Raw genomic sequence first — 25900 nt, forward strand, 5'->3', positions numbered from 1 at the left:
ACTCTCTCTCTCTCTCTCTCTCTCTCTCTCTCTCTCTCTCTCTCTCTCTCTCTCTCTCTCTCTCTCTCGTTAACGGTTAATCTTTGTATTTTAATTTCAGTATACCACATGGATGAAAATGGATGCAAAGAAGTGGTTCGTAGTCAAAAGCCATTGGATGTGTACTATGAATATTACAACCTCTACAACATTGATGAATGCACAATTTTCTTGCTCTATTCCACGAACTTCAAGCCATAGTTTGCAGAGGAAGATCTCAAAGACCTTATAGACGCGATCTGGTACAAATATTCAAACTCTATCCACACATGTATATATGATTAATAGTAATTAACAAACTTTTTTGTTATTATAATTTTGTCAGGCCAACCGGAGAAATTGAACGGAGACATTTCGCAGCATGCCATCTCGTGGCCAAGAAGCGTGACTTGTACTTTCATCGACTTGTGCTCGACCTAGAAGTAGATGTTCCATATGCTTATGACCTCATCAAAAACCAAGCTCCTCCACATGATTCTGGCGTTCTAGGAAGAAAGTTTCTAGCTTGTCAATTAGGGTTAGAAAGAGAGACGGAAACAGGAGGTACCGAGCATGTCACAGTTTATTTGGAGAAAAGTTCAAGGGATTTGTTGCAACTCATATGTAAGCTGGAGGACCCTGACAACTTGGTGTATAACTAGTTCTCCACTGTAATTTCTAAAAGAAAGTTAGCATGCAGAGCAATCTAGATCCCTGCGACGTCTACTGAAGTACGTACTGATGCCGGCCAATTTCTTTTCTTTTATAAAACTAGAGCAATCTAATTGAGCGAATCAGACTTGGCTGACTTCCAAAGTTGTCATGATCTTGCATATATGCTTTTGAAATGGTACGTATGTAGCAGCTGATTCATCTAAATCTGATGATCGAATCATAACTTCACCCACTAGTTGGTCTGATTGTCACTCTGGTTCTCAGTAGTCACAGTGGCTAGGGTTGAGCTAGCAGGTATCATTGATCGAGGCCATGTCAGTGATTTCCTGTGGCTTTGGAAAAGGGTCCCGGGCACCGAGTTCTCGACACCATCGAGGCCACTCCGGCCAGTGATTGCCCCTCTCAGCACAGCGGTACGTACGTACGTAAGAATACTTCAATCTAAGTCGAACATACGCATGTACGTATAAACCCTAGCTAGTTCTTACCTAATTAAAGGACACAAAATTAATAAGTACGAGTGATAGATGGAACATCTCAAGGCGTTTGAGACAGAAGAGAAGGCACACGCATTTGATAACTACGAGGGACAGATGGAACATCTCAAGGCTTTGCATCCAAATTGATTCCAAAACAAAACCGATAATAAATATAGGTATAATTAATTTCCTGATTTAGCTTATCGAAATGCCCAAAAGATAAATACATATCAATTCCCTTTGTTCATCAAAATAATCGTTCTGACAGAGATACACTCGCAGTCACCCAAACTTGAAAGATGGAAATCCAAAAGATAAATTCCTCTTTGATAGTACCGTCGACAGGCATGACCACGAAACTAGGCTCCGACCATCACCAACCGGAAGAAGATCGTCCTTTGGCTCCAACTGGTATGTAAATTTTCTTTTACTGTTTTAGGGTTCATCCTGTTTATCGATCTAGAACAGTCGTTTGATTCCTTTTCTTTTTTTGCTTCCAGATATTTGTATGAAAGTAAGTCGTGTTCATGTTGGAAATATTAAAAATTTGGTTTATGTTTATTTTGTTTGATTTATAATGATGAGTAGAATTCTCTGAGTTTGTATGTTTGTTCTAAATATATCGCAGTAATAGATAGCCTGCTATTGAGTTGGTTTCCGATTGAGAATTTCTGAATTTGTTTTTATTGTTTGTACTTGTTCATACATGGGGCGTTTCTTTTTGATACCTGCAGCAGTAGAGATTGCATGTTCCTTTTAATAGCTAGGTTAGTTGATCATTCATCGGATCTATGAACAATTCTTTTGCTCTTTTTTTTTTTTTTTTTATAATGATAGCCAAGTCCTTCAGTTTTGTGTGTGATGAGTGATGTAAATGTGCCCGGCCGCCTTGTTCATTCTTTTGATGTTTGGTATATAACAATTGAACCACAAACAAACAGGTCGGATCCACAAAGAAGAAGAAGAACCAAAGCCATTAAGAGGTGGAATTAGCAGCAGCAGCAACCCACCAGAAACAGGGGCAAACCAGCCGAAGATGTGTCGGAACTGTGGCAAGTTGTACACCACCCGCTACTGCAACTTAAAGTGCCTCTATTACGACGGCCCTTTGTTGCCCTCAAGGCCCTGTAAACAAAGGGATGTCAAGGACTTAGAATCAAGAAGGGGAGAAACAACTTCAGAGACAAACCCCGAGCCAGAGTCGCTATCGGAACCGGGTTTCTTCTGTGAATGGTTCACTAAAAAAGATCTTGACCGCCACAGAGAGATGATGCGGAAGTATCCGGCATTAAGAGTATGACCATCTTGTACTCTTGCTTGAAGCAAAGACGCTACACCCACTGCTATTAGGAGATTTTCTTTTTTTAATGATGCTCAATCGATCTTATATGATAACACGAGAAAATACACAGTTTAGTTTGAGATGTGTCGATTTCAGAAAATGATAGAATCAAACTCCATTAGAATAAAACTCGAAGATAAAGTGACATTTACATAAACCAAATGCACAAACACATATGTCTTTTGCGTTCTTGCCTCTGATATTTCATTGTGAATGCCTCGTTTCTTATACTTTGAATTATGGTAGTGTGCTTCTCGGAAAATGAAGGAAACTAAGAACTAGGAAAGAGATTGTCGAATTAGGAGATGCAAAGTGCGATAGAGAGGACTAATTATTTTTTACACTTTTCATTAGAACAACTTTTCAAAATCTCTAAAATGCATAAAATATTTGAATAGGTTGCATCAAACTTTTCCCTCATGCATGTATACCAATTGCAAAAAACAAAGATTAGTTAAATATGAAGTTGTTCCACACTATTTATTTGTCGTTAACTCGTTATGATTCATTGATAGCTTACTAGTCAAGTTTGAAACGACAATGCCTCAATACATCCGACGAATCAACAATCATATCATCAAAACATTATCAGCGTTTATTAGTAATTTTGTACAATCCAATGAAACTTTTTCCTTAAAAAACAGACGAAACTTTATGTTAAAAATCGAAGTTGATCTATCGTCTGAATTTCTTCATCTTTTATCACACAAATAATTTCTATTTCTCCACAAGAAAGTAGAAAGTGTATGATTAACACTTAAAAAGTGCATTATTGTAAATCCAATTCATAAACATTACCACAAATATAAGAAATAAAAATGAATAGTTAAGTAGCAGAGAGTGACATTTAGCTTGTAATCCCCGTCAGTCCGTCACTGCAGTCCCAACTCAAATCTCCACCGTCAACGCAAAAGATCCAACGGCCACGACAAAGCTCGCCCATCGTCTTTGTAATTCCCAAACCATTTGGAGCAGAGAGAGAGAAATAGAAGCCAAAAAAACCAACCACTCTCTGTGAAATTCAGATTCAAAGAGAGAGAGAGAGAGAGAGAGAGAGAGGAGGTGGATACGTAAGTACTTCCTTTTACCTTTACGTAGTAAAGTAAACGTAAAGGTACCCGGTCCCTAAGGTACGGCCGGAAGGGTAAACGTAACCTTTCCGGCCGTCCTTACCGTTTACCGTAAAGTTACCTAGTTTGGGAAGTTCCTTCCCTCGTTGGTCGTCCGTTTCCGTCTTCCCGTTTTCCTTCGTTTCGGTTTGGGTCGTTCTTCCGTTCCCGTTACCCTTCGGTTGTCCGGTCCGCCTTCGAAAAGTTGTTTTTAATGCCTACGTCCTTTAGGTTTTTTTTCCTTTTCCGGCCTTCTTCCNCCTTTTCTCCTCTCCTTCTTCCTTCTTCTTCCTTCTTCGGTTTCTTCCGGTTTAATTCGTTTAACGTCGTTTACGTTACGTTTACGTTAGTTTACGTTTACGGTTTACGTTACGGTTACGTTACGTTACGTACGTACGTACGTACGTACGTACGTACGTACGTACGGTACTCGTACTACGTACCTTAAGTCGTTAAACGTATTACGTTAAGTATTAGTAAGTACGTTAAGTACGTTAAGTTAAAGGTAACTTAAAGGTTAACGTAAGTAAGTAAGTAAGTAGTAAGNGTTACGACGTATCGTATACGTACGTACTACTCGTACGCTACGCNCGTACNCACACACACACACACACACACACACACGACGACACGACGACGACGTACGTACGTACGTACGTACGTACGTACGTAACGTAACGTAACGTAACGTAAACGTAAACGGTAAACGGTAAACGGAAACGGAAACGAAAACGTAAAACGTAAAACCGTAAAACCGTAAAACCGTAAAACCGTAAAACCGTAAACCGTAAACCGTAACGTAACGTAACGTAAGTAAGTAAGTAAGAAGAAGAAGAGAGAGAGAGAGAGAGNGAGAGAGAGAGAGAGGTGGATCTAGATCTTTCTCTGAAGAATAAGCCGCCATGGCGAGAAGACCTCTCGCTCTTCAGCTATGGATCTCTCTGTGCCTTTCGCTCCTTCTTCGTGTTCGGTGCTTCTACCTCCCTGGTGTCGCGCCTCAGGATTTTATGCACGTCAGTTTTTCTTCGTCTCTCTCTCTCTCTCTCTCTCTCTCTCTTGATTTTACTGCGTTTGAATCGATATTTGCGTTGCGGAATTGTAATGTGGATGAGTTTGTGTGTGTTTGCATGGCGGTGGATTTTCAGATTTCAGATCCGTGTGAGGTTTCGCGTGTTAACGTGTTTGTGATTTTTGCGCGTTTTGATTTCGCGTTTGAGATCTTAGCTGCATTTCTGTATTGTTTGACTTGGAATTTGGTGAACCTGTGTTGGTTTCTTCATAGATTACGTGAATTATAGCGTGAAATTAATACGTTGATTCACAACAATGCCAGTAATTCAAGCATATTCATAAGTCGCAACAGCATTCTGAATTTGATGAAATTTTAGTTTTCAGATTAATGATTCTATGGGAATAAGAAAACTCTGATGTCGTAACTCGTAATTTTTAAACTATTTTTTTAGTGATTTGAGTAGGCATTTGCCAATATGGAGTCGATTTGATAATAGTTTCAGTCATATCCCGAGGTCAGGGTGCTAAGTTTTAGATTCTCGGAGTTATATCATGTGGTGGTGTGTTCTTTGGTTGTGTGTTTGTAAGATCATATGAGGTTTGCACATCAGAAGTAATTGATAAGTGCGTTAACGTTGTACTGACGAATGTACTTTGGTTAAAGCTAGATTGTTAGTTTTTTTTTGTCTGTTTTGGTTTTCAGTAGAAATAAGGATCATCATGGCATTGGCTTTGATGTTAGGCAGCGATATTGTAAGCATGTAGAGGAAGAATAGCTTTCTTGGATATGAGGTTTAGGGGGTAAATATGTGGTATTGTCATGTAGGTTAAGCAGACCTCGATTCAGATGTTAACAATGTTGGTTATCGGACTATAGCTAAGGGTCTAAGGGGTTGGCTGGGAAATATGATAGGTAATTGGGACTAGGATAGAGGGTTAAGTGGATAATGTACCTGCGCCAAGTTCCAAAATGTACAGCTCAGGAAAACATAGAGGAAGTTCTCTGGTAGTGATCTTTGTGATTTAAGCTGTTTGATGTTAGCAAATACTTGAACTGCTCATATCTAGTGGATAATTTCCTTGTATTCATATTCCACGGATCTTCTTATGTGCAGGGAGTTCCCTTAAATGTGAAGGTGAACAAACTAACCTCTACAAAAACTCAACTTCCTTACTCATTCTATTCCCTCCCATACTGTCGTCCAGAGCATATAATTGACAGTGCAGAGAATCTTGGGGAAGTTCTTCGTGGTGATCGCATTGAAAACTCTCCTTACGAGGTAAACAAAAAAAAAAATTAAGAGTATTACTTTTATGGCTGTGTGTTTTTTTAATCGATTACTAAGAAACTTTGAATTTATTGTTTGTTGCAGTTCAAAATGCGAGAGCCACAAATGTGCAGTGTTGCATGTCGTATCATTCTTAATGCAAAGACTGCAAAGGAATTTAAAGAAAAGATAGATGATGAGTATCGGGTGAACATGTAAGGCTCTTTTTTTTAAGATCATCTTTATAAATTATATGGTTCTTCTGATGAGAAAAAATTTATTGGAACTAATCTTCTATTAATGTGTCAATTGACAGGATTCTGGATAATCTCCCTCTGGTTGTTCCTATACCAAGGCATGATCAGGAAAATTCCTTGGTTTATCAACATGGCTTTCATGTTGGTCTAAGAGGGCAATATGCTGGGGTAAGTTTTAGTTCACTTAGCATGTTTCCCACACCTGATAGTGATGTGCTACTTACAAGCGTGTTCTTTGTTTGTTTTGTTTTTCTTCTCTTCTCTTTTCATTCAAATACAGAACAAGGATGAAAAGCATTTCATTAACAATCACTTAACTTTTATGGTCAAATATCACAAAGATCCAATGACAGAAGCTGCCAGGATAGTTGGGTTTGAGGTCAAACCTTTCAGGTACTTATGTGTTATTCTTTCTCCTTCATAGTTTAGTTGCTGCGTTCTATATTCCTTCTTCATTGATTCTTCATCCCTGCATGATGCTAATGAATTATTTCTGTAAATGCAGTGTTAGGCATGAATATGAAGGTGAGTGGAGTGGAAAGACACGTTTAACAACTTGTGATCCCCATGCAAAGCGAATGGTCACCAGCTCTGAATCTCCTCAAGAGGTTGATGATAAAAAGGAAATTATATTCACATATGATGTTGATTTCCAGGTCAGTGACGCTGCCTATCTGTAACAAACCAAAGCTTCTTTGCTACCTTTAGTTGGCTTTCAACCTTGTTCCTCTGGCTTTCTTATCTATTATTGCTTGACCTCGTAGGAGAGTGATGTGAAGTGGGCATCTCGCTGGGACACATATCTTCTGATGGCTGATGATCAAATCCACTGGTTCTCAATTGTTAATTCTCTAATGATTGTTCTTTTCTTATCGGGCATGGTAGCTATGATCATGTTGCGGACACTTTACCGGGATATCTCCAAGTACAACCAACTGGAGACCCAAGAAGAAGCCCAAGAAGAGACGGGATGGAAACTGGTCCATGGTGACGTGTTCAGACCTCCAGTAAACTCAGATCTACTGTGCGTGTATGTTGGCACAGGTGTTCAGTTCTTCGGGATGATTCTTGTCACTATGCTCTTTGCTGTGCTTGGATTCCTCTCTCCTTCAAATCGTGGTGGGCTGATGACAGCCATGCTCCTCCTCTGGGTCTTTATGGGTCTTTTTGGTGGGTACGCTACAGTTCGTCTCCACAAGTTGTTTAAGGGAACAGAGTGGAAGAAAATCACTCTCAAAACAGCCTTCATGTTCCCTGCAGTAGTGTTTTCCATTTTCTTTGTCTTGAATGCTCTTATCTGGGGTGAAAAGTCATCTGGGGCAGTGCCATTTGGAACCATGTTTGCTCTGGTATTTTTATGGTTCGGCATTTCAGTTCCGCTTATATTTGTTGGTGCCTATGTGGGCTATAGGAAGCCAGCGATTGAGGATCCTGTAAAAACCAACAAGATCCCTAGGCAAGTGCCAGAACAGGCTTGGTACATGCATCCAGTTTTCTCTATCCTAATTGGAGGCATACTGCCATTTGGTGCTGTCTTTATTGAGCTGTTCTTCATCCTTACCTCAATATGGTTGCATCAGTTCTATTATATATTTGGATTCCTTTTCATCGTCTTCATTATCCTCGTCATCACTTGTGCGGAGATCACCATTGTACTGTGCTACTTCCAGCTGTGCAGTGAAGACTACAATTGGTGGTGGAGATCGTATTTGACTTCAGGCTCATCAGCATTGTATCTTTTCCTATATGCTGCCTTTTACTTCTTCACTAAGCTTGACATCAAGAAGCCAGTGTCTGGAGCTTTGTACTTCGGGTATATGCTCATTGCTTCATATTCCTTCTTCGTGCTGACTGGTACAATTGGGTTCTATGCATGCTTCTGGTTTACTAGGCTCATATATTCATCTGTGAAGATCGACTGATTAACATACCTGATACAAAGGAATTGGTTCATTTGTTTCTACACGACGAAGCACAAACTTTACTTCGATGGCATTTCTAGAACGCCCTTATGAGTTACCAATTGGGTTCATTTTGAATCGCAGTCATAGAAATTCATATTCTTAGCCTCTCTATATACAGGTTCTTTGTCAGTTCTAGTTCGTTTACTTATTCTTGTTATGTCTTTATTCTGTTCCACACGAGAGCACACATGGTGCGAGTTGTTAATGCAAATTCTGTTGTTGAGGCTCAAACGCCTGTTCTAGAAATGAAAATGGATTCTTGTATCTACACTGCTGCTGTTGCGTTTTGCTCATTTCTGTTAAAACATTGTATCGGACATTTACCAAATTGTATACATGTTCTGTGATGGAATGGATGAGGAAAACATCATTTAGATCTTCGCAATATTTGTTTGTGTAGCAAACAGCAGAAAAGGTTAAAGCATAATGCGAAGCGATGAGTTGGTTATTAGTTCTATAGTTATTAGTTCATACTACGGGTTGTTCCATTTTTTTGTATCTTAATCCTACAAAAATCAACAAGTCACACACTAAGCATAGCAATTATACCAAATGATTAATTGGATTTTTATTTAACCTTATAGAAATGTGCATTTTTTTTTATCACTAAATAGAACTAAATACAAGTCGAGTAAATGTTTGTTATTCTTCGTCTACAAATATCCGTGTAGGAACAGTAATCTATTTTGGCTCCTAACATGATGAATGAGATGTGTTTGCTTATAAGCACAATCAATGCACTCTTTCAACAATGGACAAAGAAGAAGATAACAATAAGTTAGGCATTTGTTCTGGTCGTAAGACAAATATGAACATTTAAATTTAACTGAAATGGTGTAGTATTTATGAGATTTTTTTACTATATATATGTATAATATTCATTAAATCGTGAATCATCCGGTCGTCTTAAATTTTAAATTATTAAACAATCGTCTTGATGTTGATGCATGACATAGAAATGTATAACAGTATTTATGGTCCAAAGTCGAAGCTCTTTAAGAGCAAGAATCAAAGGAGGCAGAGGTGAAGGGCTTTGGTGATAGGCTGATAGCACAATCTCCGATATCTTCAATACACAGAAAGACAAGAACACCCAATAAACAAATCCAAAACATTAAAAAAAGAAGCATATGCCTTCTTCCTCCAATCTCATCTCACCCAAACTATAAACCCTAATCCCCCATTCTTTCCCAAATTCTATTCTTCCCATGGAAGTCGCTTCTCACTCCCCGCATTCTATACTCTGTATGTCTCTTTCTCGTCTTTCTAAGCCTCTTTTCTTTCGAAATTAAAGTTTAAAATCTTGGGCTAACTTTTTCAGGTTACAAACAATCGAGGTTGACATCGACGTCGTCTTTGTTGCCGGTGAGTTCTATTCGAATTTCCAAACTAGTTGTTTGATCAGAATTTGTAGCTGAACTTATTATTTGAGCTCATGAAACTTGAAATTTTGAAACACTCTTCTATGTGTTTGTGTGGAAATTGCTGTGACAGTTTATTTATAATGCAGCTCTTCACTCACAAGGGACTAACTGTCGGGTGCTCCCCGTGCAGACGTCCCGTTGTTTTCGGAAAGCTAACTAGTTGTAAGTCAAGGCTGTTTCTCTGCATATAATCTTATGTTTGTTCAATTACATGCCGAATCGTGTGCCGTGTATCTCTTGCCTTTGCATGTTAGCCAGGATTATGATAGAAAACAACTATTCGCGTTGAATCTTGTAGATAGCATGGTAAACTCTTACACATGTATTTGAAGGGACATGTTCGAGAATGTCTGTATGGACTGTATCAGCTCCTTCTTTTCACTAGCTCTTATATTCTCTGTTTTCTTTTAGATCATGTTATGATGCCTCTCTTTATCTCTTTTTTCTTACACAGCTGCTCGTCGTAGCATTTTATGCATTGCAAAGAAGCCAGTTGGGATATCATGGTGTGATGTTGATGCGAAAGAGGAGTTTGCTAGATCTTATAATGTCAAATTGCATAACCAGCGTAAATTGTCCAGGCATACAGTTGTACAATGTGGACTTGTTGGAACTGGAAGCCCTGATGCTGCCTTACCAGGTTTCTATGTTGAAACTTTTCTGTCGATACCCCTTTCTAATAGCAGTCTTAAAAATCTAACTAACTTATTTGTTGTTAAATTTTGACTTGCAGAAGTAAATATCGTCTCAAAAGTTAGGGGGCTGTGCTTTTATGCCATTGCTGCCTTTAATGCTATTTATCTTTTTGCACTGATGGTAGTAGCCCATCCTTTCGTTCTGTTGTTCGATCGATATAGAAGGCGAGCTCATGCTTTTATTGCCAAAATTTGGGCTACATTTGCTGTTACTCCATTTCTCAATATCAAGTTTGAGGGACTGGAGAATTTGCCTCCTCCAGATGTTCCTGCTGTATATGTTTCCAACCACCAGAGCTTTTTAGACATATATGTTCTTCTCACTATTGGGAGACCCTATAAGTTTATTAGCAAGACTAGCATATTCCTCATTCCCATTATTGGGTGGGCTATGTTTCTAATTGGCGTCATTCCTTTAAGGCGCATGGACAGAAAAAGCCAATTGGTATTCCATACCTCTGTTCCACCTTCACTTGTGTTAGTTTATTTATTTATTTATTTTTTTTCTGGTTAGATGACAGTGCTGTAACTATAATCAATATTGAAAACCATAATGCTGTTGGCTTTCTGCATACAGGAATGTGTTAAACGTTGCATATATCTTCTCCAGAAGGGGTCCTCTGTCTTTTTCTTCCCTGAGGGAACACGCAGTAAAGATGGAAAATTAGGGGATTTCAAGGTGAGATCTTTTGGGACTTGTTTTCCTTGGTGGCTATATGAACATGAATGGAAAGGAATGATTTTGGTTTTCTATTTTGTTTCTTAGGAAAACTCATTTTAAAGTACTTAACTTCTTATTGCCACAACTACTTCAAGATGCTATTTATCATCAGTGGTTAGCTTCACTACATTTGGAAATTTCTTTTCATAGATAATTATGAAGATTCTGAAATGTATATTTTTCTCTTCTTGTTGAAATGCAGAAAGGTGCCTTCAGTCTTGCAGCAAAAACAAAGGTGCCAGTGGTGCCTATTACTCTTATAGGAACTGGGAACATAATGCCTGTGGGAAAGGAGGGTATCTTGAACACTGGACCTGTTAAAGTTGTTATACATAAGCCTATAGAAGGAAATGATACAGAAACACTGCGCAGAGAAAGTAGAAACGTAATTGCAGAAGCACTCGATTTTCAAGGCTGACATTTCTTCTGCCACTTGTCTGCTTGGTTCATATGGTTCTAGACCCAATCGTTTGCTGTGAATGGAAGAAACATAATCCGATAGGTATGAATCATTTGTCAAATTTCCTCGTTTCTTTCTAATGGTCGTAGTGTGTGCTCATGCTATAGTTACAGTTTCATTTCAATCATGACTCCACTTTCATCGTTCATCTGTTTGACTGTCACCTGTTTACACTTTTAGGTCTGTGACACAGATTTCCTTCTTTGAAACAAATGAATTGCAGTCAAGTAATTAAATCTAATCTACTTAGGAACCTTATTCTTGCTCAAGCACATAATAGGAGGGTAACCTTAATAGTTGCTTTTGTGAATAATCTTGATCAGAATATTGCAAGGGATAGTAGTTCCTATTGCCACACAAGGATGATCACTCGTTCTATGTTTGAAACCTAATCCCTTAGGTTCCCATGTGCTCTATGGTCCTAATTCAGTGCAGTCTCAGCTTTCGTCTCTTACTGAGAACATGCATGGTCTCTTCTACATATGTAGTGCATTAATTGGGAATGAAAATCATGCTTGTGAACTGTTTTGTTTCTCTAGACAAATTATCTGCTAGTAGTCTTTTCTCTTCCATTGTTTGGTTGTGAAAGCTTAACTGATATTAGGCGGTGAATGATGTCTGAAGCAAATTATGGCTTTTGACGTCTTCTTTTACTTGCGCTGTGTTTTGGCAGTGGAAACAAATAAAATTTGCAGGCAAGAGTTATAAATCAGTGGGTTGCAGCTGTTCAATATCCCATATTTACAAACAAAGGCCAGCTCCCAGCTAGAAGAAGCTGTCTTCACCCGAAGGGCCACAGAGAAGCCAACAGTGGAACGGGGCCAGGTCCAGTCGTGGTGGCTTCAACCGTCAGTTTGTTTGATAATGAATAAAATGTATTAATGATTTTTTGTCGACGTTTTTATTCTTGTTGTCATTTTCTTGTTTCCAACGCATGTTTTCAGTGCCCAATTGATCAAGTAGGAGAAAAAAAAGGATGGAAAATACAATGGTGGGATATAATGTGTCCTAGTGTCTTACCATATTTATAATGTCTGTGAATAACAGTAGCCTATGAGACTTGGCAATCAAATTTTCGACGGAGGAAGCCTGGTTCAGTTGTTTGACTCTCCAATTCTATGTTATAAAATGGTGATCTACAACGTATCTTACCTTATCTTATTCGGGTAGAACTATAGCAATTAGCATCGAAAGGATAATGCATCTTACCTTATCTTATTCGGAATAACATCAAAATGATATTAGTGTTTTTCTCCATCACTGCAACTGATTTTTGAAGTAGAGAATGCATTAGATGAACAACCAAATTTAGCTAGAAACATCGGGTAAATTTGGCATGCAACACTCAATTCTGTCACGTTAATTTTGGCTTATAGTTTCATCCGGAACAAGTGGTTACGTTTTTGAGCGTATCAACGACGGTATCAGCGAGAATAAATTGGGATTTAACTCCAATTAACATTGGTTAGGTTCTCACCAATTCGATCATCTGTGGTGGTTATTCTATCCGGTTACTTATACCGGTGTTATTTTCAAAAGTACGAGAAATTTTTAAGTGCTACGGGAGGACCACGTGGCAGTCTGACGTGGTCCTACATTCCAATCAAATTTAGACATGTGGATTTTTTACAACTAAAATATTAACTAATATTTTCTATTTTTTGTGAAATGACATTCATGGGTATTTAGCAAGTTCAACCTAGGGTTTAGGGTATAGGGTTTAAGGGTTTAGGGATTAGGGTTTAATATTTAAAAAAAACAACATAAAACCTAAAATAGTCTTTGACAAAATAGTTGAAATGATTTTTCATAAAGAAAATCCACATGTCTAAATTTAATTGGAATATAGGACCACGTTAGACTGTCACATGGTCCCGTAACACTGTGAAAAATTTCTCCAAAAGTACATACGTAATTTCCGATACTTGTCCTGATTACTTGAATAAGACCCTCCATAGTGGAAATTATAATATCACGAATCAAATATATAGATACGATTGTGACGTATATTTCCTCCTAGATTACGGAATAAGTTCGACCACGAAATGTATGGCGTTAGAGACGATGGCGGTTAAAATTTGTAAACCCGAGTGTCAGTTAACTAGTGAACTTTTCACTCATTGACTTAAATTTCTATCCTTTTTCAATTCTCTCCTTCGTGACTCCCTCCTTCCTTTTCTCTGTGCTCTCCACCCAGTTCTTCCTCTCTCTCTCTCTCTCNNNCNNCNTNCTNNNTCNTNTCTNCTCTCTCTCTCTCTCTCTCTCTCTCTCTCTCTCTCTCTCTGTATCTATCTGTCTCGCCAATTGACGCCGATTCTGTTCTCCGTAAGTTTTCTTTCTCATATTCTTTGATTCTTTGTGTGCAAAGATTGATGCTTTTGTTTGGGTGTTCAGTTTGATTGTTGTTTTGGGTAGAATTTGTATTGGATTATGGAGATTAGGTTGAACTCTATTTGCATGTGTATTGGGCTTTTCGGATTGATTTGAATCACTTTGGTAACTTCTCCTAATTTGGTTTAGTTTGTTTCTGTGGAGAGAGAGAGCGAGGGTTCTTAAGCAAGTGGTCAACTTTAGGGCACAATGGCTTTTTCGGTAATTTCTGGTTAGATTATGCTTGAAATTGAGGAAATTTTGGTTTATTTGGAGATCTCCGATTGGTGGAGGAAGAATGACACAAGTAGAGAGAACTGGTTATGTTGTTTGATCTGATGTTATAAGTATAAGACACAGTCGAAAACATGCAGTGAATTAGGGCTTTACTTTTTAAGTTGTAGATACATTTCTTGGAGATGTGAGATAACTCAATTCCCTAGATTTGACTTGGTTGGTTTGATCCTTGTTGGCTTGCACTTGATGCTTGTGTGTGTGTGTGTTTTGGTTTGGCAGGTCGATTTATGTGTTTGAGTGCCAAAGATGTTTGACTGTGGCTACACGTCACAGTACGGTGGAGGGCAGAGAGACAAGTTTGTGAGGTACCAAATGCATCTTTTTTGCTTTTGGTATACAGCACGAATATGAAGTGGAACTAGTTTGTACCTGTAGATTAATATGGGTGGTATTGATTACTGGACATTTCCTGGTCATTGTCTTAACGGAATCTAATGTTGTGCTTGTTGGCACTCTTTATTTTAGGCTGGATGACTTGGACTCTCGATTATCGTCATCTTCTGATACAGGAGTGAGAAGGTGTGGACTTAATATTGAAGGACTGACCCGGAGTGCTCCGACAAGGGATACGTCCTTTAAAAAAGGAATGAGAAAGGGGTCTGAAGGACTCAAGTCCATTGGTCGATCACTTGGATTTGGTGTTTCTCGTGCAGTGTTCCCTGAAGATCTTAATGCTTCTGACAAGAAGATATTTGACCCTCAGGACAAATTCCTCCTTTTTTGGAACAAACTTTTCGTCATATCATGTATTCTGGCGGTTTCTGTGGATCCTCTTTTTTTCTACCTTCCAGTTATCAATAATGCATCAAACTGTCTTGGTATAGACCGAAAGTTGGCTGTCATAGCAACCACATTACGAATGATTGTTGATGCTTTCTTCCTTCTTCACATGGCTCTCCAGTTTCGGACAGCCTACATTGCTCCATCATCTCGGGTTTTTGGACGAGGTGAACTGGTGATTGACCCAGCAAGAATAGCCAAGCGATACTTACGGGGTTATTTCATCATTGATTTTCTTTCTGTACTACCTCTACCACAGGTAAGATTGAGTTACCAGGAATCAATTTTTTTTTCTTTTTTTCATAGTTCTTTATGCCGGTCTTTCTTGTGATTCTAAAGGAACCCAAGGAATTTCACTGAGTTTTCTTAATTATTGTAAATGATTGGTGTGATAGTGTGTTCACATTGATAACTATTGTTGATGCTTTCTTTCTTATTTGTTTCAATGGGGGCAGATTGTAGTTTGGAGGTTTCTGCAGCGTTCTGGAGGTTCAGATGTGCTTGCTACAAAACAGGCTTTGCTTTTCATTGTCTTACTTCAGTACATTCCAAGACTTCTTCGAGTCTTGCCTTTAACCTCCGAGCTGAAAAGAACAGCTGGTACTTTTGCTGAAACTGCTTGGGCCGGTGCTGCGTACTATTTGCTATTGTACTTGCTTGCTAGTCATGTAAGTACTTATTTGGAATATACTCTCGATTTTTTGTTTTTTTGTTTTTTCTGCCTTGTTGACAAGCTCAATCTAACTAAATTTGATTCAGCCTGATCTGGTCTGTTAAGTTTTCAGTTCTATGTATTTACTCAACTAGCTGGAGGCACTTTTTCTAGGTCAAAGAAAATTACAAGAAAAAAGAGACTAGCATTGTTATTAACAATGGATATTTTTTTTTCTCTTCCTAGTATAAGTATTCATGTCTGTTGGACTCATTTCCAAATGTGCTAGGCACTTGGTATTCTTGTAATCCAAATTCATTGAGCTAAATCAACTTTAAATGGTGCAATAATTATTTAGCTGTAGTTAATATATCTTTTGAATTACTGTTTACAGATTGTTGGGGCATTTTGGTATTTATTGGCTGTAGAACGCAATGATACATGCTGGCAGAAGGCTTGTACTGACATTGGCAGTGCATGCGATAAAAGATTATTATACTGTGCGGATGAGAATCTGCCAACAGCTGAGAACTGGTCCAACATCAGTGGTATAATCCAGTCAAATTGCTCATCGGCTGATGATAATAAGTATTTTGATTTCGGAATCTACCAACAGGCTTTATCATCTAGAATTGTTTCATCTAAGAAGTTCATCTCTAAGTACTGTTACTGTTTATGGTGGGGGTTACAAAATTTAAGGTAATGATGTTTTCTTTGAAATAAGATCATTATTTAGATTGGATCATGTTTGGCTAAGTCTCTTACTGCATTCAGTGAAAGTTCCTGCATCTTATTGTCTAATAGTTCAAGCCCTTGCTTGTTCTCCGTCCACTTTGACAAATGTGAGCTTGAAGCTGATTCTTAAATGACATTCTCTTTTTCTTTGTACAGTACACTTGGCCAGGGGCTCTCAACTAGCACCTATCCCGGAGAGGTTATATTTTCCATAGCGCTAGCTATATTTGGATTGATCCTCTTTGCACTTCTGATAGGAAATATGCAGGTAAACATTTAATTGATAGCTGATGTTTGTAATTTTAATCAAGTACTTTTGTATAGATTAAATTGTCTGCTTGATATCACTGGCTGGTAATAAATATAGAAAACCAGAAGGTATAAGTTACTTTTTGAGACTTCCTAAGCTATAAGCATAATATTTACCAAGGTTAGATGAGTACCGGTAGTAACATGTCCTTAGCATAGGCACAGAAGTGGCATACTTCTTAGAAGTGCAGAAAGTTCTCTATAATGTTCCTTTAGTTCTATGTTTCCTTAAGTTAGATGGGAAGTTTTAGTTTATTGCATTAAAAAGTACACATATGAATAAGAAATATTGTTACTAAGGAGCAAATGGCCTGCAGTAAAAGTTCACTAATGGTTTTAAACATGAAGTTGGGAGAGTCAAACTCTTGATAACTAGGTTTGGATCGGTAGTAAATACTTGTTGGTTGTTTAAATGTGAACCAGTGTAGAAAGAAATTTTGTAGCATGCAAATCAGAATTTCATGTTATAGTGCTAATATGCTGGGTATGTGCTTCTTTGACAGACCTACCTCCAGTCTCTTACCATTCGACTTGAGGAGATGAGAGTTAAAAGGCGTGATTCAGAGCAGTGGATGCACCATCGCTTACTTCCACAAGACCTCCGGGAGCGAGTTAGGAGATATGATCAATATAAATGGTTGGAAACACGTGGAGTGGATGAGGAGAATTTGGTTCAGAGTCTACCAAAGGATCTCAGGAGAGATATCAAGCGGCACCTCTGTTTGGCGTTAGTGAGGAGGGTATGATTATTATTAATTCATTTGTACTTTGTCTACCTTTGTAGTGAGCAATTGCAGATTAATAGGTTATTCTCACCATGATCATTTGACATACACCTGTAAAACAACTCATAAAAGCAGAAACATGTTTTCACGCCTTCCCCCTCCCTTTTCCCCTTATGTAGTTTGTTATGCATTTTTGTCATGTGCATCAGTGCATCATCTGGTTTGTAATCACTTTGCTTGTTATTGTAGGTTCCTCTGTTTGAGAATATGGATGAGAGGTTGCTTGATGCCATCTGCGAGCGACTGAAACCAAGTTTGTTCACACAGAGTACCTACATAGTTCGAGAAGGAGATCCAGTTGACGAAATGCTTTTCATCATACGTGGACGCCTTGAGAGTGTGACCACAGATGGTGGCAGGAGTGGTTTTTTCAACCGCAGTCTGCTAAAAGAAGGGGATTTCTGTGGGGAGGAGCTTCTAACCTGGGCACTGGATCCCAAATCTGGTTCAAACCTTCCTTCATCTACAAGGACTGTGAAGGCATTAGGAGAGGTCGAGGCTTTTGCCCTTATAGCTGAAGAGCTGAAATTTGTTGCCAGTCAGTTTAGGCGCCTTCATAGCAGGCAGGTTCAACACACCTTCCGTTTCTACTCGCAACAGTGGCGTACATGGGCTGCTTGCTTCATCCAAGCGGCATGGCGTCGCTATTCCAAGAGGAAAATCATGGAGCTTCGCCGGAAGGAAGAGGAAGAAGCAGAAACAGAAGCACTGGCAGGTGCCCGCCACAATGTTAGTATTGGTGCCACCTTTTTAGCTACTAGGTTTGCTGCAAATGCACTTCGCGGTGTTCATCGAAATAGGAATGCAAAGATTGCTCAGAGCGCTCGAGATTTGGTCAAATTACAAAAGCCTCCAGAGCCCGATTTTAGTGCTGAAGATGCAGATTGATGTATGATGTATTTATGACTCATTGAAGATGCTGATTACTGTGTATTTCATAGGTGGTCACTGTAAACATATACAAATTCTAGCTTGGAATGACAAATTGTAAGTTATCACTAGTGTGTTAATTATTTATTCAGGTTTAACCTATAATGTGTTATAAAGGAAAGCTGATAATGGTGTTTGGGTGATGGATTAAATAGTATAAAAGCTTGGTTTTTGTCCAATTTCCTAAGCTATAGAATAGGTATGATGGTTAACTGAATGGCTGGAATTTCATATTTGCTATTATTCAAAGCTAACTACTATGATTCCCCTCACTTTTCGTTTTTCAATCCCAAAACTACCTCTGATAATGTTGCAACATTGAATTGAAAATCCTGAAACATTACCTATGACCCCAAACTACCTTATCAAATCTCTAAAATCGAAACCCCCAAATGCCAAGAATATGTGAGAGTGAGACGCGAAAACCATACATCTAGTAGAGCTGATTAGGTCATTTTATGAAGACAAATCGGATATCTGTGCCCTTTCTATTATTTTTGCAGAGGACAAACATCACTTTACGTTCGAGTGTTTGACAAAGTTTTTGATCATGAGGTATAACAGCAGGATGTTTATGTAGTAATATCGCAACTTGTACAAAGTGCATTTGTGATGCATTTTTCTCATGTGCATCATCTGGTTTGTAATTATTTGCTTGTTATTGTAGGTTCCTCTGAGAATATTGATGAGAGGTTGCTTGATACCATCTGCGAGCGACTGAAACCAAGTTTTTCACAGAGTACCTACATAGTTCGAGAAGGAGATCCGGTTGACGAAATGCTTTAACAACGAAGAATAAAATCAAGACCAACGAAGTAGGTTACAGTTTACAAGTCCAATAACAAAAACATTCAAAAAGGATGAAAATTGATGTAAAAGCTACAAACGGCATCTAGATAAATTTAACCTGACAAGTTTTGGAACCCTTACAAAAGAGTGCACAATCCCTTGAAAACTCCTCTTTTGAGTAGATAAACTTACCTGTATAAATCGTCATCTTCTTCAAAACTTTACCATTCTTCAATAAATACTTTGCCACTTCCTTCTCACCCCTGCGTCCCCTGAAACCCTTTAAGACGATAGTCTTGAGATGTGACAACAAACAAACAGGTGCAGACTTTTCACGCTGCCACCAAGGATGCTCCCAGTATTCTTCAGAGTATTTCCTCATCCTCTGAATAAGGATGATCCGAGTATTCTTCATCCTCTGAAGTTTCTTCACTCTCAGAGTTTTCTGTGTCCTCTGAGTCTGCTTTGTCCGCTAAATATCTTTCCTCGTCTGAGACTTCGCAGTCTGAGTTACAATACACGTCCTGATATTCATTTAAAAAATGAAGAAAATGAGGTCATTAAAAGACCTGTTGTTGGTAAAACTCAGCATAAGTGGAAAGTATATCTTACTTCATTATGTTTCACGACATCCTTTGAAAAATGCTCCGAATATAATTCATCCTCTGAAGTTTCTTCATTCTCAGAGTTTTCTTTGTCCTCTGAGTTTGCTTTGTCCGCTAAATATCTTTCCTTGTCTGAGTCTACTTCGCGGTCCGACTTACAGTACATGTCCTGATAATCATTTAAAAAAATGAAGAAAATGAGGACATTACAAGACCTGCTGTTGGTAAAACTCAGCATAAGTGGAAAGTATATCTTACTTCATTATGTTTCACGACATCCTTTGAAAAATGCTCCGAGTTTAATTCATCCTCTGAAGTTTCTTCATTCTCAGAGTTTTCTTTGTCCTCTGAGTTTGCTTTGTCCGCTAAATATCTTTCCTTGTCTGAGTCTACTTCACGGTCCGGCTTACAGTACATGTCCTGATAATCATTTAAACTCGGAGTAATCTCAGAGTAATCTTCATCATCTTAAGTTTCTTCATTCTCAGAGTTTGCATTGTTCGCTAAATATCTTTCATCGTCTGAGTTTCCTTCATGCTCTGAGTCACAGTACACGTCCTGATAATCATTTCAAAAAAAAAAATGAAGAAAATGAGGACATTACTAGACCAGCTGTTGGTAAAACTCAGCATAAGTGGAAAGTATATCTCACTTCATTATGTTCCAAGACAAGACGTTCTAGATTAGGTGTTCTATGGAGTAGCTCTGCCAGCACTTCCCAGTGATGGCAGTCATGAAGAACCAGCTTCAAATGGATCAGATTATCAAAATCAGGTATACAAGAAGCCTACAGGAAAGATCGATATAAATCAAACACAAATTCATGTAAAAATTAAACAATATGCATCACATTTAATTTCATATCAGAAATTGCCAAACAGAATTTCAGTTACAAACACTATCTTGGTAAAAGAGAAATGTAAAAAAATAAAAAATAAAAAAATAAAAAAAAATAAAAAACCATATATAGGAGTTGAATGAATGAAAAAAGGCGGAGTGCAAGAGATGTGTCTTTCCGCGATGGAACGAAATGTGCAGAAACCTGTACTCAATTATTCAGTACATAAAATGGAATTAAGATCATATCTTCCCCTCTCTTATTCACCCCTTCTTTCCTTCATATAAATTCTATCCATCAGACATAGTGGAAAAGGAACAAGTTAAGCATACTTACATCGAAAGTATGTACTGAAAGAGATAGATGTTGAACATTGGAAATTGCTGCCAGTATTGTGGTTGCACTGTCCCAATAGTGCTCATGTTCAATTGAATCATGGTGATCGAAATTCACAACAGCTTTCACCGGGGACGTTGCATTGTCAAATATAATACTCGGCAATAAATACACTTTGAGGTTGAGGAATTCAAGCTTTGGGGCATTGATAGAGAAGTAGTACTCATAAGGGTCCTCGTAACTCATATTAGAGTCAACTTCTATGCTTAACCTCTTTAATTCAGGCACAAAAAGCTTAAACGTACCACTTATAGCACTTGACAAATATCCATCTATAGTCAAGTCTTCAAGTAAAGGGAAGAATGTAAAAAGTTTTTCCATAAACTCCTTATCAGGACAATCGACTCCGATATGGAGGACCTTGAGATTGGGGAAACACCCCGACTCAGGAGGAGCATAGATAAAGCAATTTGATTTCAGATTCAATTTCAATACCACCAGTGTTTTGCACAGAAAGATAGTTTTAGGCAACTCAATCTTTTCTACGTTGTCCCCCTGTAACCTAACACAAAGGTCAAGTTCAACAACATTACGGCGAATAGCAGTGCGGATCCAACCATCAATACGAGATAAATCCTCAGAAAAGCAGTGATAATGGAGACGAAATCTTTGAATGTCTGATGATCCACAGTAAAGCACACGATCAATAGATGACACAAACCAGCATGACGAGACCTACGTTCATCACAGTAGTAGTGTTCCAAGTCTAGACAGTGAACAGAAGCCCATATGTTCTTCCACCTTGTAGAGAGAATGCTGGTCCTCACAGCATGTTTGGTTGGCAAGAAGGAGAGCACGTGAAACAGAACTCCATCTGGTAATTGACTAATCTTGTCTTCACCATCTCCTCCTACTTTGAGCTTTGAATGTGAACCCATTTGTACCTGATCTCTTTTATACAATTCCAATCGTTACAACTTTCACACAGACCCTCATATCACCCAAAATGAACTAAACAAAATTCAACTAGTTCATCTATAACTAGCAACCAAGAACACAATATTCGACTTTCTATTACGTACTAGTCGGTTTTCAGGGCAAGAAAGCAGATGGTAAAGGAAGTGGAAAAAATACCTGAAAAAGTGCAAGAGAATTTTCACGACGGCGGCATTTCACCCTCGTAGGGCTTCTGCAACTGTCAAGTGTCGAGTATGAGAGGGAAGAAGCACACTTATTCGTTGAAATTGGATCTTTCGGGTCGGTAGGCCCAAGTACTAGTCCTTTTGGAATCCTTACCTTGTTTTTAATTTTTTTTTATATATATTTTTTTCAATTTGTAACTCGTATGATTGCTTGAAGAAATGTTGTGTCTATCTTAAACACAAGCTACATGCCCCCTTAAAATAAAAGAGAGTCGACATATGAATTTGATTACTTTTAAGCTTCTTTCACAATGAAATTATTATTTAGTTCCTGATGATTGTTATAGATTTGATAATATTATCTTCATTCAGACATCCGTACGTACAGAGACGGAGCAAAAACAATAACTGGTAGGGCTCAAGCCCAACCAAGATTTTTGGAGTTTAAAAAAAATAAAAAATGAGGTATATTATGTTTTATTTTTTGATATATGATTTTTGTTTAGTGAAACCTACTCGACTTCTCGACTAGTTCTGCATCTCCTCTTTATTTATACATGATTACGCCTTTATTCTTCAGTTTCTCAGTTCATCTTCCGCTCTTCTTTCTAGTTTTCTAGTCTTCTCTTCCTTAAATCTCAGAAAATCCAAATTTTTAGGAAAAATCTTGTTGGGTTTTCAATTTTGTCTCTGATTTTCTTAATTTTCTTCTACTTTCATTGATGCCTATTTTGTTTTGAAGACTTATTAACATCTACTTGAGCTCTTACATTTTGCATGGTTGTATCTGAAATCTTTTTTAGCCTTCGGCTAAATTTAAAGTCCACCCCATGTCGAGATCTTAGATAGATCCGCCACTATACATGCATGTTAATTTCATTTCTCATGTGTTCGACTTAGATTGAAGTATTCTTACGTACGTATCGCAGTGCTAATAGGGGTAATCACTGATTAGCGGTGAAGTATGACTCGATCATCAGATATAGATTAGTTTAGTTGCTACGTACGTACCATTTCACATATATGCAAGATCATGACAACTTTGGAAGTCAGCCAAGTCTGATTCCCTTAGATATATTAAAAAAAAGTGGCATCAGTAGACGCAGGGAGCTAGATTGTTCTGCGAACCAGTCTTAAATTTGGTTATAAACCAAGTTCTTGCATATGAGTTGCAACAGATCCTTGGAACTTCTCTCCAAATAAACTGTGACAAGCTCGGTGCCTCCTGTTTCCATCTCTCTTCTCTTTCTAACCCTAATTGACAAGCTAGAAATTTTCCTCCTAGAACGCAAGAATCATGTGGAGGAGCTTGGTTTTTGATAAGGTCATGCATATGGAACATCTTCTTCTAGGTCGAGCACAACTCGATGAAAGTACAAGTCACGCTTCTTTGCCACCAGATGACATGCCACAAAATGTTTCCGTTCAATTTCACCGGCATGGCCTGTTAACATCAGTATAAGAAACAATGAATTGTATGAATGGACCGTTACAAGACTGTATGGCACTAGCTCTTTACCCAGAAACCAGAATTTCATATTGCTATTGTTCAAAAACAAAAGAATAAAATCAAGACCAGCGAAGTAGGATACTTATAGTTTACAAGTCCAATAACAAAATCATTCGAAGACGATGAAAATTGAAGTAAAAGCTACAAACGGCATCTAGATAAATTTAACCCGACAAGTCTTCGAACCCTTTCGAAAGAGTGCACAAGCATTGTGAAACTTCTCTTTCGAGTAGAAAAAATCACCCGTATAAATCGTCATCTTCTTCAAAACTTTACCATTCTTCAATAAATACTTTGCCACTTCCTTCTCACCATTGCTTCCCCCGAAACCCCTTAAGACGATAATCTTGAGATGTGACAACAAACAAACAGGTGCAGTCTTTTCACACTCCCACCAAGGATGCTCCAAGTATCCTTTGTAGTTTTCTTCATCCTCTGAAGTTTCTTCATTCTCAGAGTTTGGATTGTTTGCGAAATATCTTTCCTCGTGTGAGTCGAATTCGCGCTCTGAGTCACAGTCCACGTCCTGATAATCATTTTTTAAAATGAAGAAAATGAGGAAATCACAAGACCTGCTGTTGGTAAAATTCAGCATAAGTGTAAAGTATATCTTACTCCATTATGTTCCAAGACAAGACGTTCTAGATTAGGTGTTCTATGGAGAAGCTCTGCCAGCACTTCCCAGTGATGGCAGTCATGAAGAACCAGCTTCAAATGGATCAGATTATCAAAAGCAGGTATACAAGAAGCCTACAGGAAAGATCGATATAAATCAAACACAAATTCATGTAAAAATTAAACACTATGCATCATATTTAATTTCATATCAGAAATTGCCAAACAGAATTTCAGTTACAAACACTATCTTGGTAAAAGATAAATGTAAAAAAAAAAGAAAAAAAATAAGAACCATATATAGGAGTTGAAGGAATGAAAAAAGGCGGAGTGCAAGAGATGTGTCTTTCCGCGATGGAACATAATGTGCAGAAGCCTGTACTCAATTATTCAGTACATAAAATGGAATAAGATCATATAGTTCTATCTATCAGACATAGTGGAAAAGGAACAAGTTAAATATACTTACATCCAAAGAATGAACTGAAAGAGATAGATGTTGAACATTTGAAATTGCTGCCAGCAATGTGGTTGCACGGTCATCATAGTGCTCGTGTTCAATGGCATCATGGTGAGAGAAACTCAAAACGGCTTTCACCAGGGACTTTGCATTGTCAAGTACAATGCTCGGCAAAAAATCCATTTTGAGGTTAACGAATTCAAGCTTTGGGGCATTGATAGAGAAGTAGTACTCATAAGGGTCCTCAAAAGTCAGATCAGAGTCAATGTCTATTCTTAACCTCTTTAGTTCAGGCACAAAAAGCTTGAAAGTACCACTTATATCACTTGACAATCTTCCATCTATAGACAAGTCTTCAAGTAAAGGGAAGAATGTAAAAAGCTTTTCCATAAACTCCTTATCAGGACAATCGACTCCGATATGGAGGACCTTGAGATTGGGGAAACACCCCGACTCAGGAGGAGCATAGATGAAACAATTTGATTCCAGATTCAATTTCAATGTTTTGCACAGAAAGATAGTTGTAGGCAACTCAATCTTTTCTACCTTGTCCCCCCGTACCCAAACACAAAGGTCAAGTTCAACAACATTACGGCGAATAGCGGTGCGGATCCAACCATCAATACGAGATAAATCCTCAGAAAGGCAGTAATAATGGAGACGAAATCTTTGAATGTCTGATGATTCACAGTAAAGCACACGATCAATAGATGACACAAACCCCGCATGAAGAGACCTACGTTCATCACAGTAGTAGTGTTCCAAGTCTAGAGTGGGAACAGAAGCCCATATGTTCTTCCACCTTGTAGAGAGAATGCTGGTCCTCACAGCATGTTTGGTTGGCAAGAAGGAGAGCATGTGAGACAGAACTGCATCTGGTAATTGACTAATCTTGTCTTCACCATCTCCTCCTACTTTGAGCTTTGAATGTGAACCCATTTGTACCTGATCTCTTTTATACAATTGCAATCATTACAACTTTCACACAGACCCTCATATCACCCAAAATGAACTAAACAAAATTCAACTAGTTCATCTATAGTTAGCAACAAAGACTATTCTTCTCCATAAACCAACAACACAATCACACAATGGACTATTGTTCTATTACGTACTTGTCGATTTTCATAGAAAGAAAGCAAATGGTGAAGGATGTGGAAAAAAAAAAAATACCTGAAAAAAGTGCAAGAGAATTTTCACGGCGGCGGCATTTCACTCTCGTAGGGGGCTAGTGCAACTGTCAAGTGTGAGAGGGAAGAGGCACCCCAAATTCGTTGAAGATGGATCTTTCGGGTCGCCAGGCCCAAGGACTGGTCGTTTTGTT

At 38.3% G+C, this 25900-nt stretch overlaps 5 protein-coding genes across 5 annotated transcripts; 3 read left to right on the top strand and 2 right to left on the bottom strand.

Annotated features, from left to right (window-relative positions):
• The first annotated feature begins 4471 nt into the window (after window positions 1-4471).
• Window positions 4472-8449, top strand: LOC101314688 (transmembrane 9 superfamily member 4-like). The gene is made up of 7 exons (XM_004287086.1): window positions 4472-4636; window positions 5750-5914; window positions 6008-6117; window positions 6219-6327; window positions 6440-6552; window positions 6665-6815; window positions 6924-8449. Exons 1-7 carry the CDS (start codon window positions 4526-4528, stop codon window positions 8079-8081), a joined length of 1917 nt encoding a protein of 638 aa, XP_004287134.1. The 5' UTR covers window positions 4472-4525; the 3' UTR covers window positions 8082-8449.
• Window positions 8450-9146: 697 nt separating this feature from the next.
• Window positions 9147-12524, top strand: LOC101314979 (1-acyl-sn-glycerol-3-phosphate acyltransferase 1, chloroplastic-like). The gene is made up of 8 exons (XM_004287087.1): window positions 9147-9368; window positions 9445-9488; window positions 9634-9709; window positions 10002-10187; window positions 10281-10687; window positions 10820-10921; window positions 11166-11465; window positions 12097-12524. Exons 1-7 carry the CDS (start codon window positions 9332-9334, stop codon window positions 11379-11381), a joined length of 1068 nt encoding a protein of 355 aa, XP_004287135.1. The 5' UTR covers window positions 9147-9331; the 3' UTR covers window positions 11382-11465; window positions 12097-12524.
• A 1147-nt stretch (window positions 12525-13671) lies between these two features.
• Window positions 13672-18437, top strand: LOC101315267 (probable cyclic nucleotide-gated ion channel 5-like). Its single transcript, XM_004287088.1, has 8 exons — window positions 13672-13748; window positions 14310-14395; window positions 14556-15129; window positions 15326-15538; window positions 15917-16221; window positions 16414-16525; window positions 17070-17306; window positions 17541-18437. The coding sequence occupies exons 2-8, from the start codon at window positions 14337-14339 to the stop codon at window positions 18237-18239; spliced, it is 2199 nt and encodes a 732-aa protein (XP_004287136.1). The 5' UTR covers window positions 13672-13748; window positions 14310-14336; the 3' UTR covers window positions 18240-18437.
• A 998-nt stretch (window positions 18438-19435) lies between these two features.
• On the bottom strand, window positions 19436-21787 carry LOC101290699 (F-box/FBD/LRR-repeat protein At5g22660-like). The gene is made up of 6 exons (XM_004288670.1): window positions 21571-21787; window positions 20850-21526; window positions 20328-20462; window positions 19934-20095; window positions 19683-19844; window positions 19436-19594 (listed from the first exon to the last, which is right to left on the bottom strand). Exons 1-6 carry the CDS (start codon window positions 21785-21787, stop codon window positions 19436-19438), a joined length of 1512 nt encoding a protein of 503 aa, XP_004288718.1.
• Window positions 21788-23316: 1529 nt separating this feature from the next.
• On the bottom strand, window positions 23317-25515 carry LOC101290991 (F-box/FBD/LRR-repeat protein At1g16930-like). The gene is made up of 4 exons (XM_004288671.1): window positions 24586-25515; window positions 24117-24251; window positions 23745-24027; window positions 23317-23435 (listed from the first exon to the last, which is right to left on the bottom strand). Exons 1-4 carry the CDS (start codon window positions 25513-25515, stop codon window positions 23317-23319), a joined length of 1467 nt encoding a protein of 488 aa, XP_004288719.1.
• Between the last annotated feature and the right edge of the window lie 385 nt (window positions 25516-25900).

The sequence above is a fragment of the Fragaria vesca genome, linkage group LG1, assembly GCF_000184155.1.
Source record: "Fragaria vesca subsp. vesca linkage group LG1, FraVesHawaii_1.0, whole genome shotgun sequence".
Taxonomy (NCBI): Eukaryota; Viridiplantae; Streptophyta; class Magnoliopsida; order Rosales; family Rosaceae; genus Fragaria; species Fragaria vesca.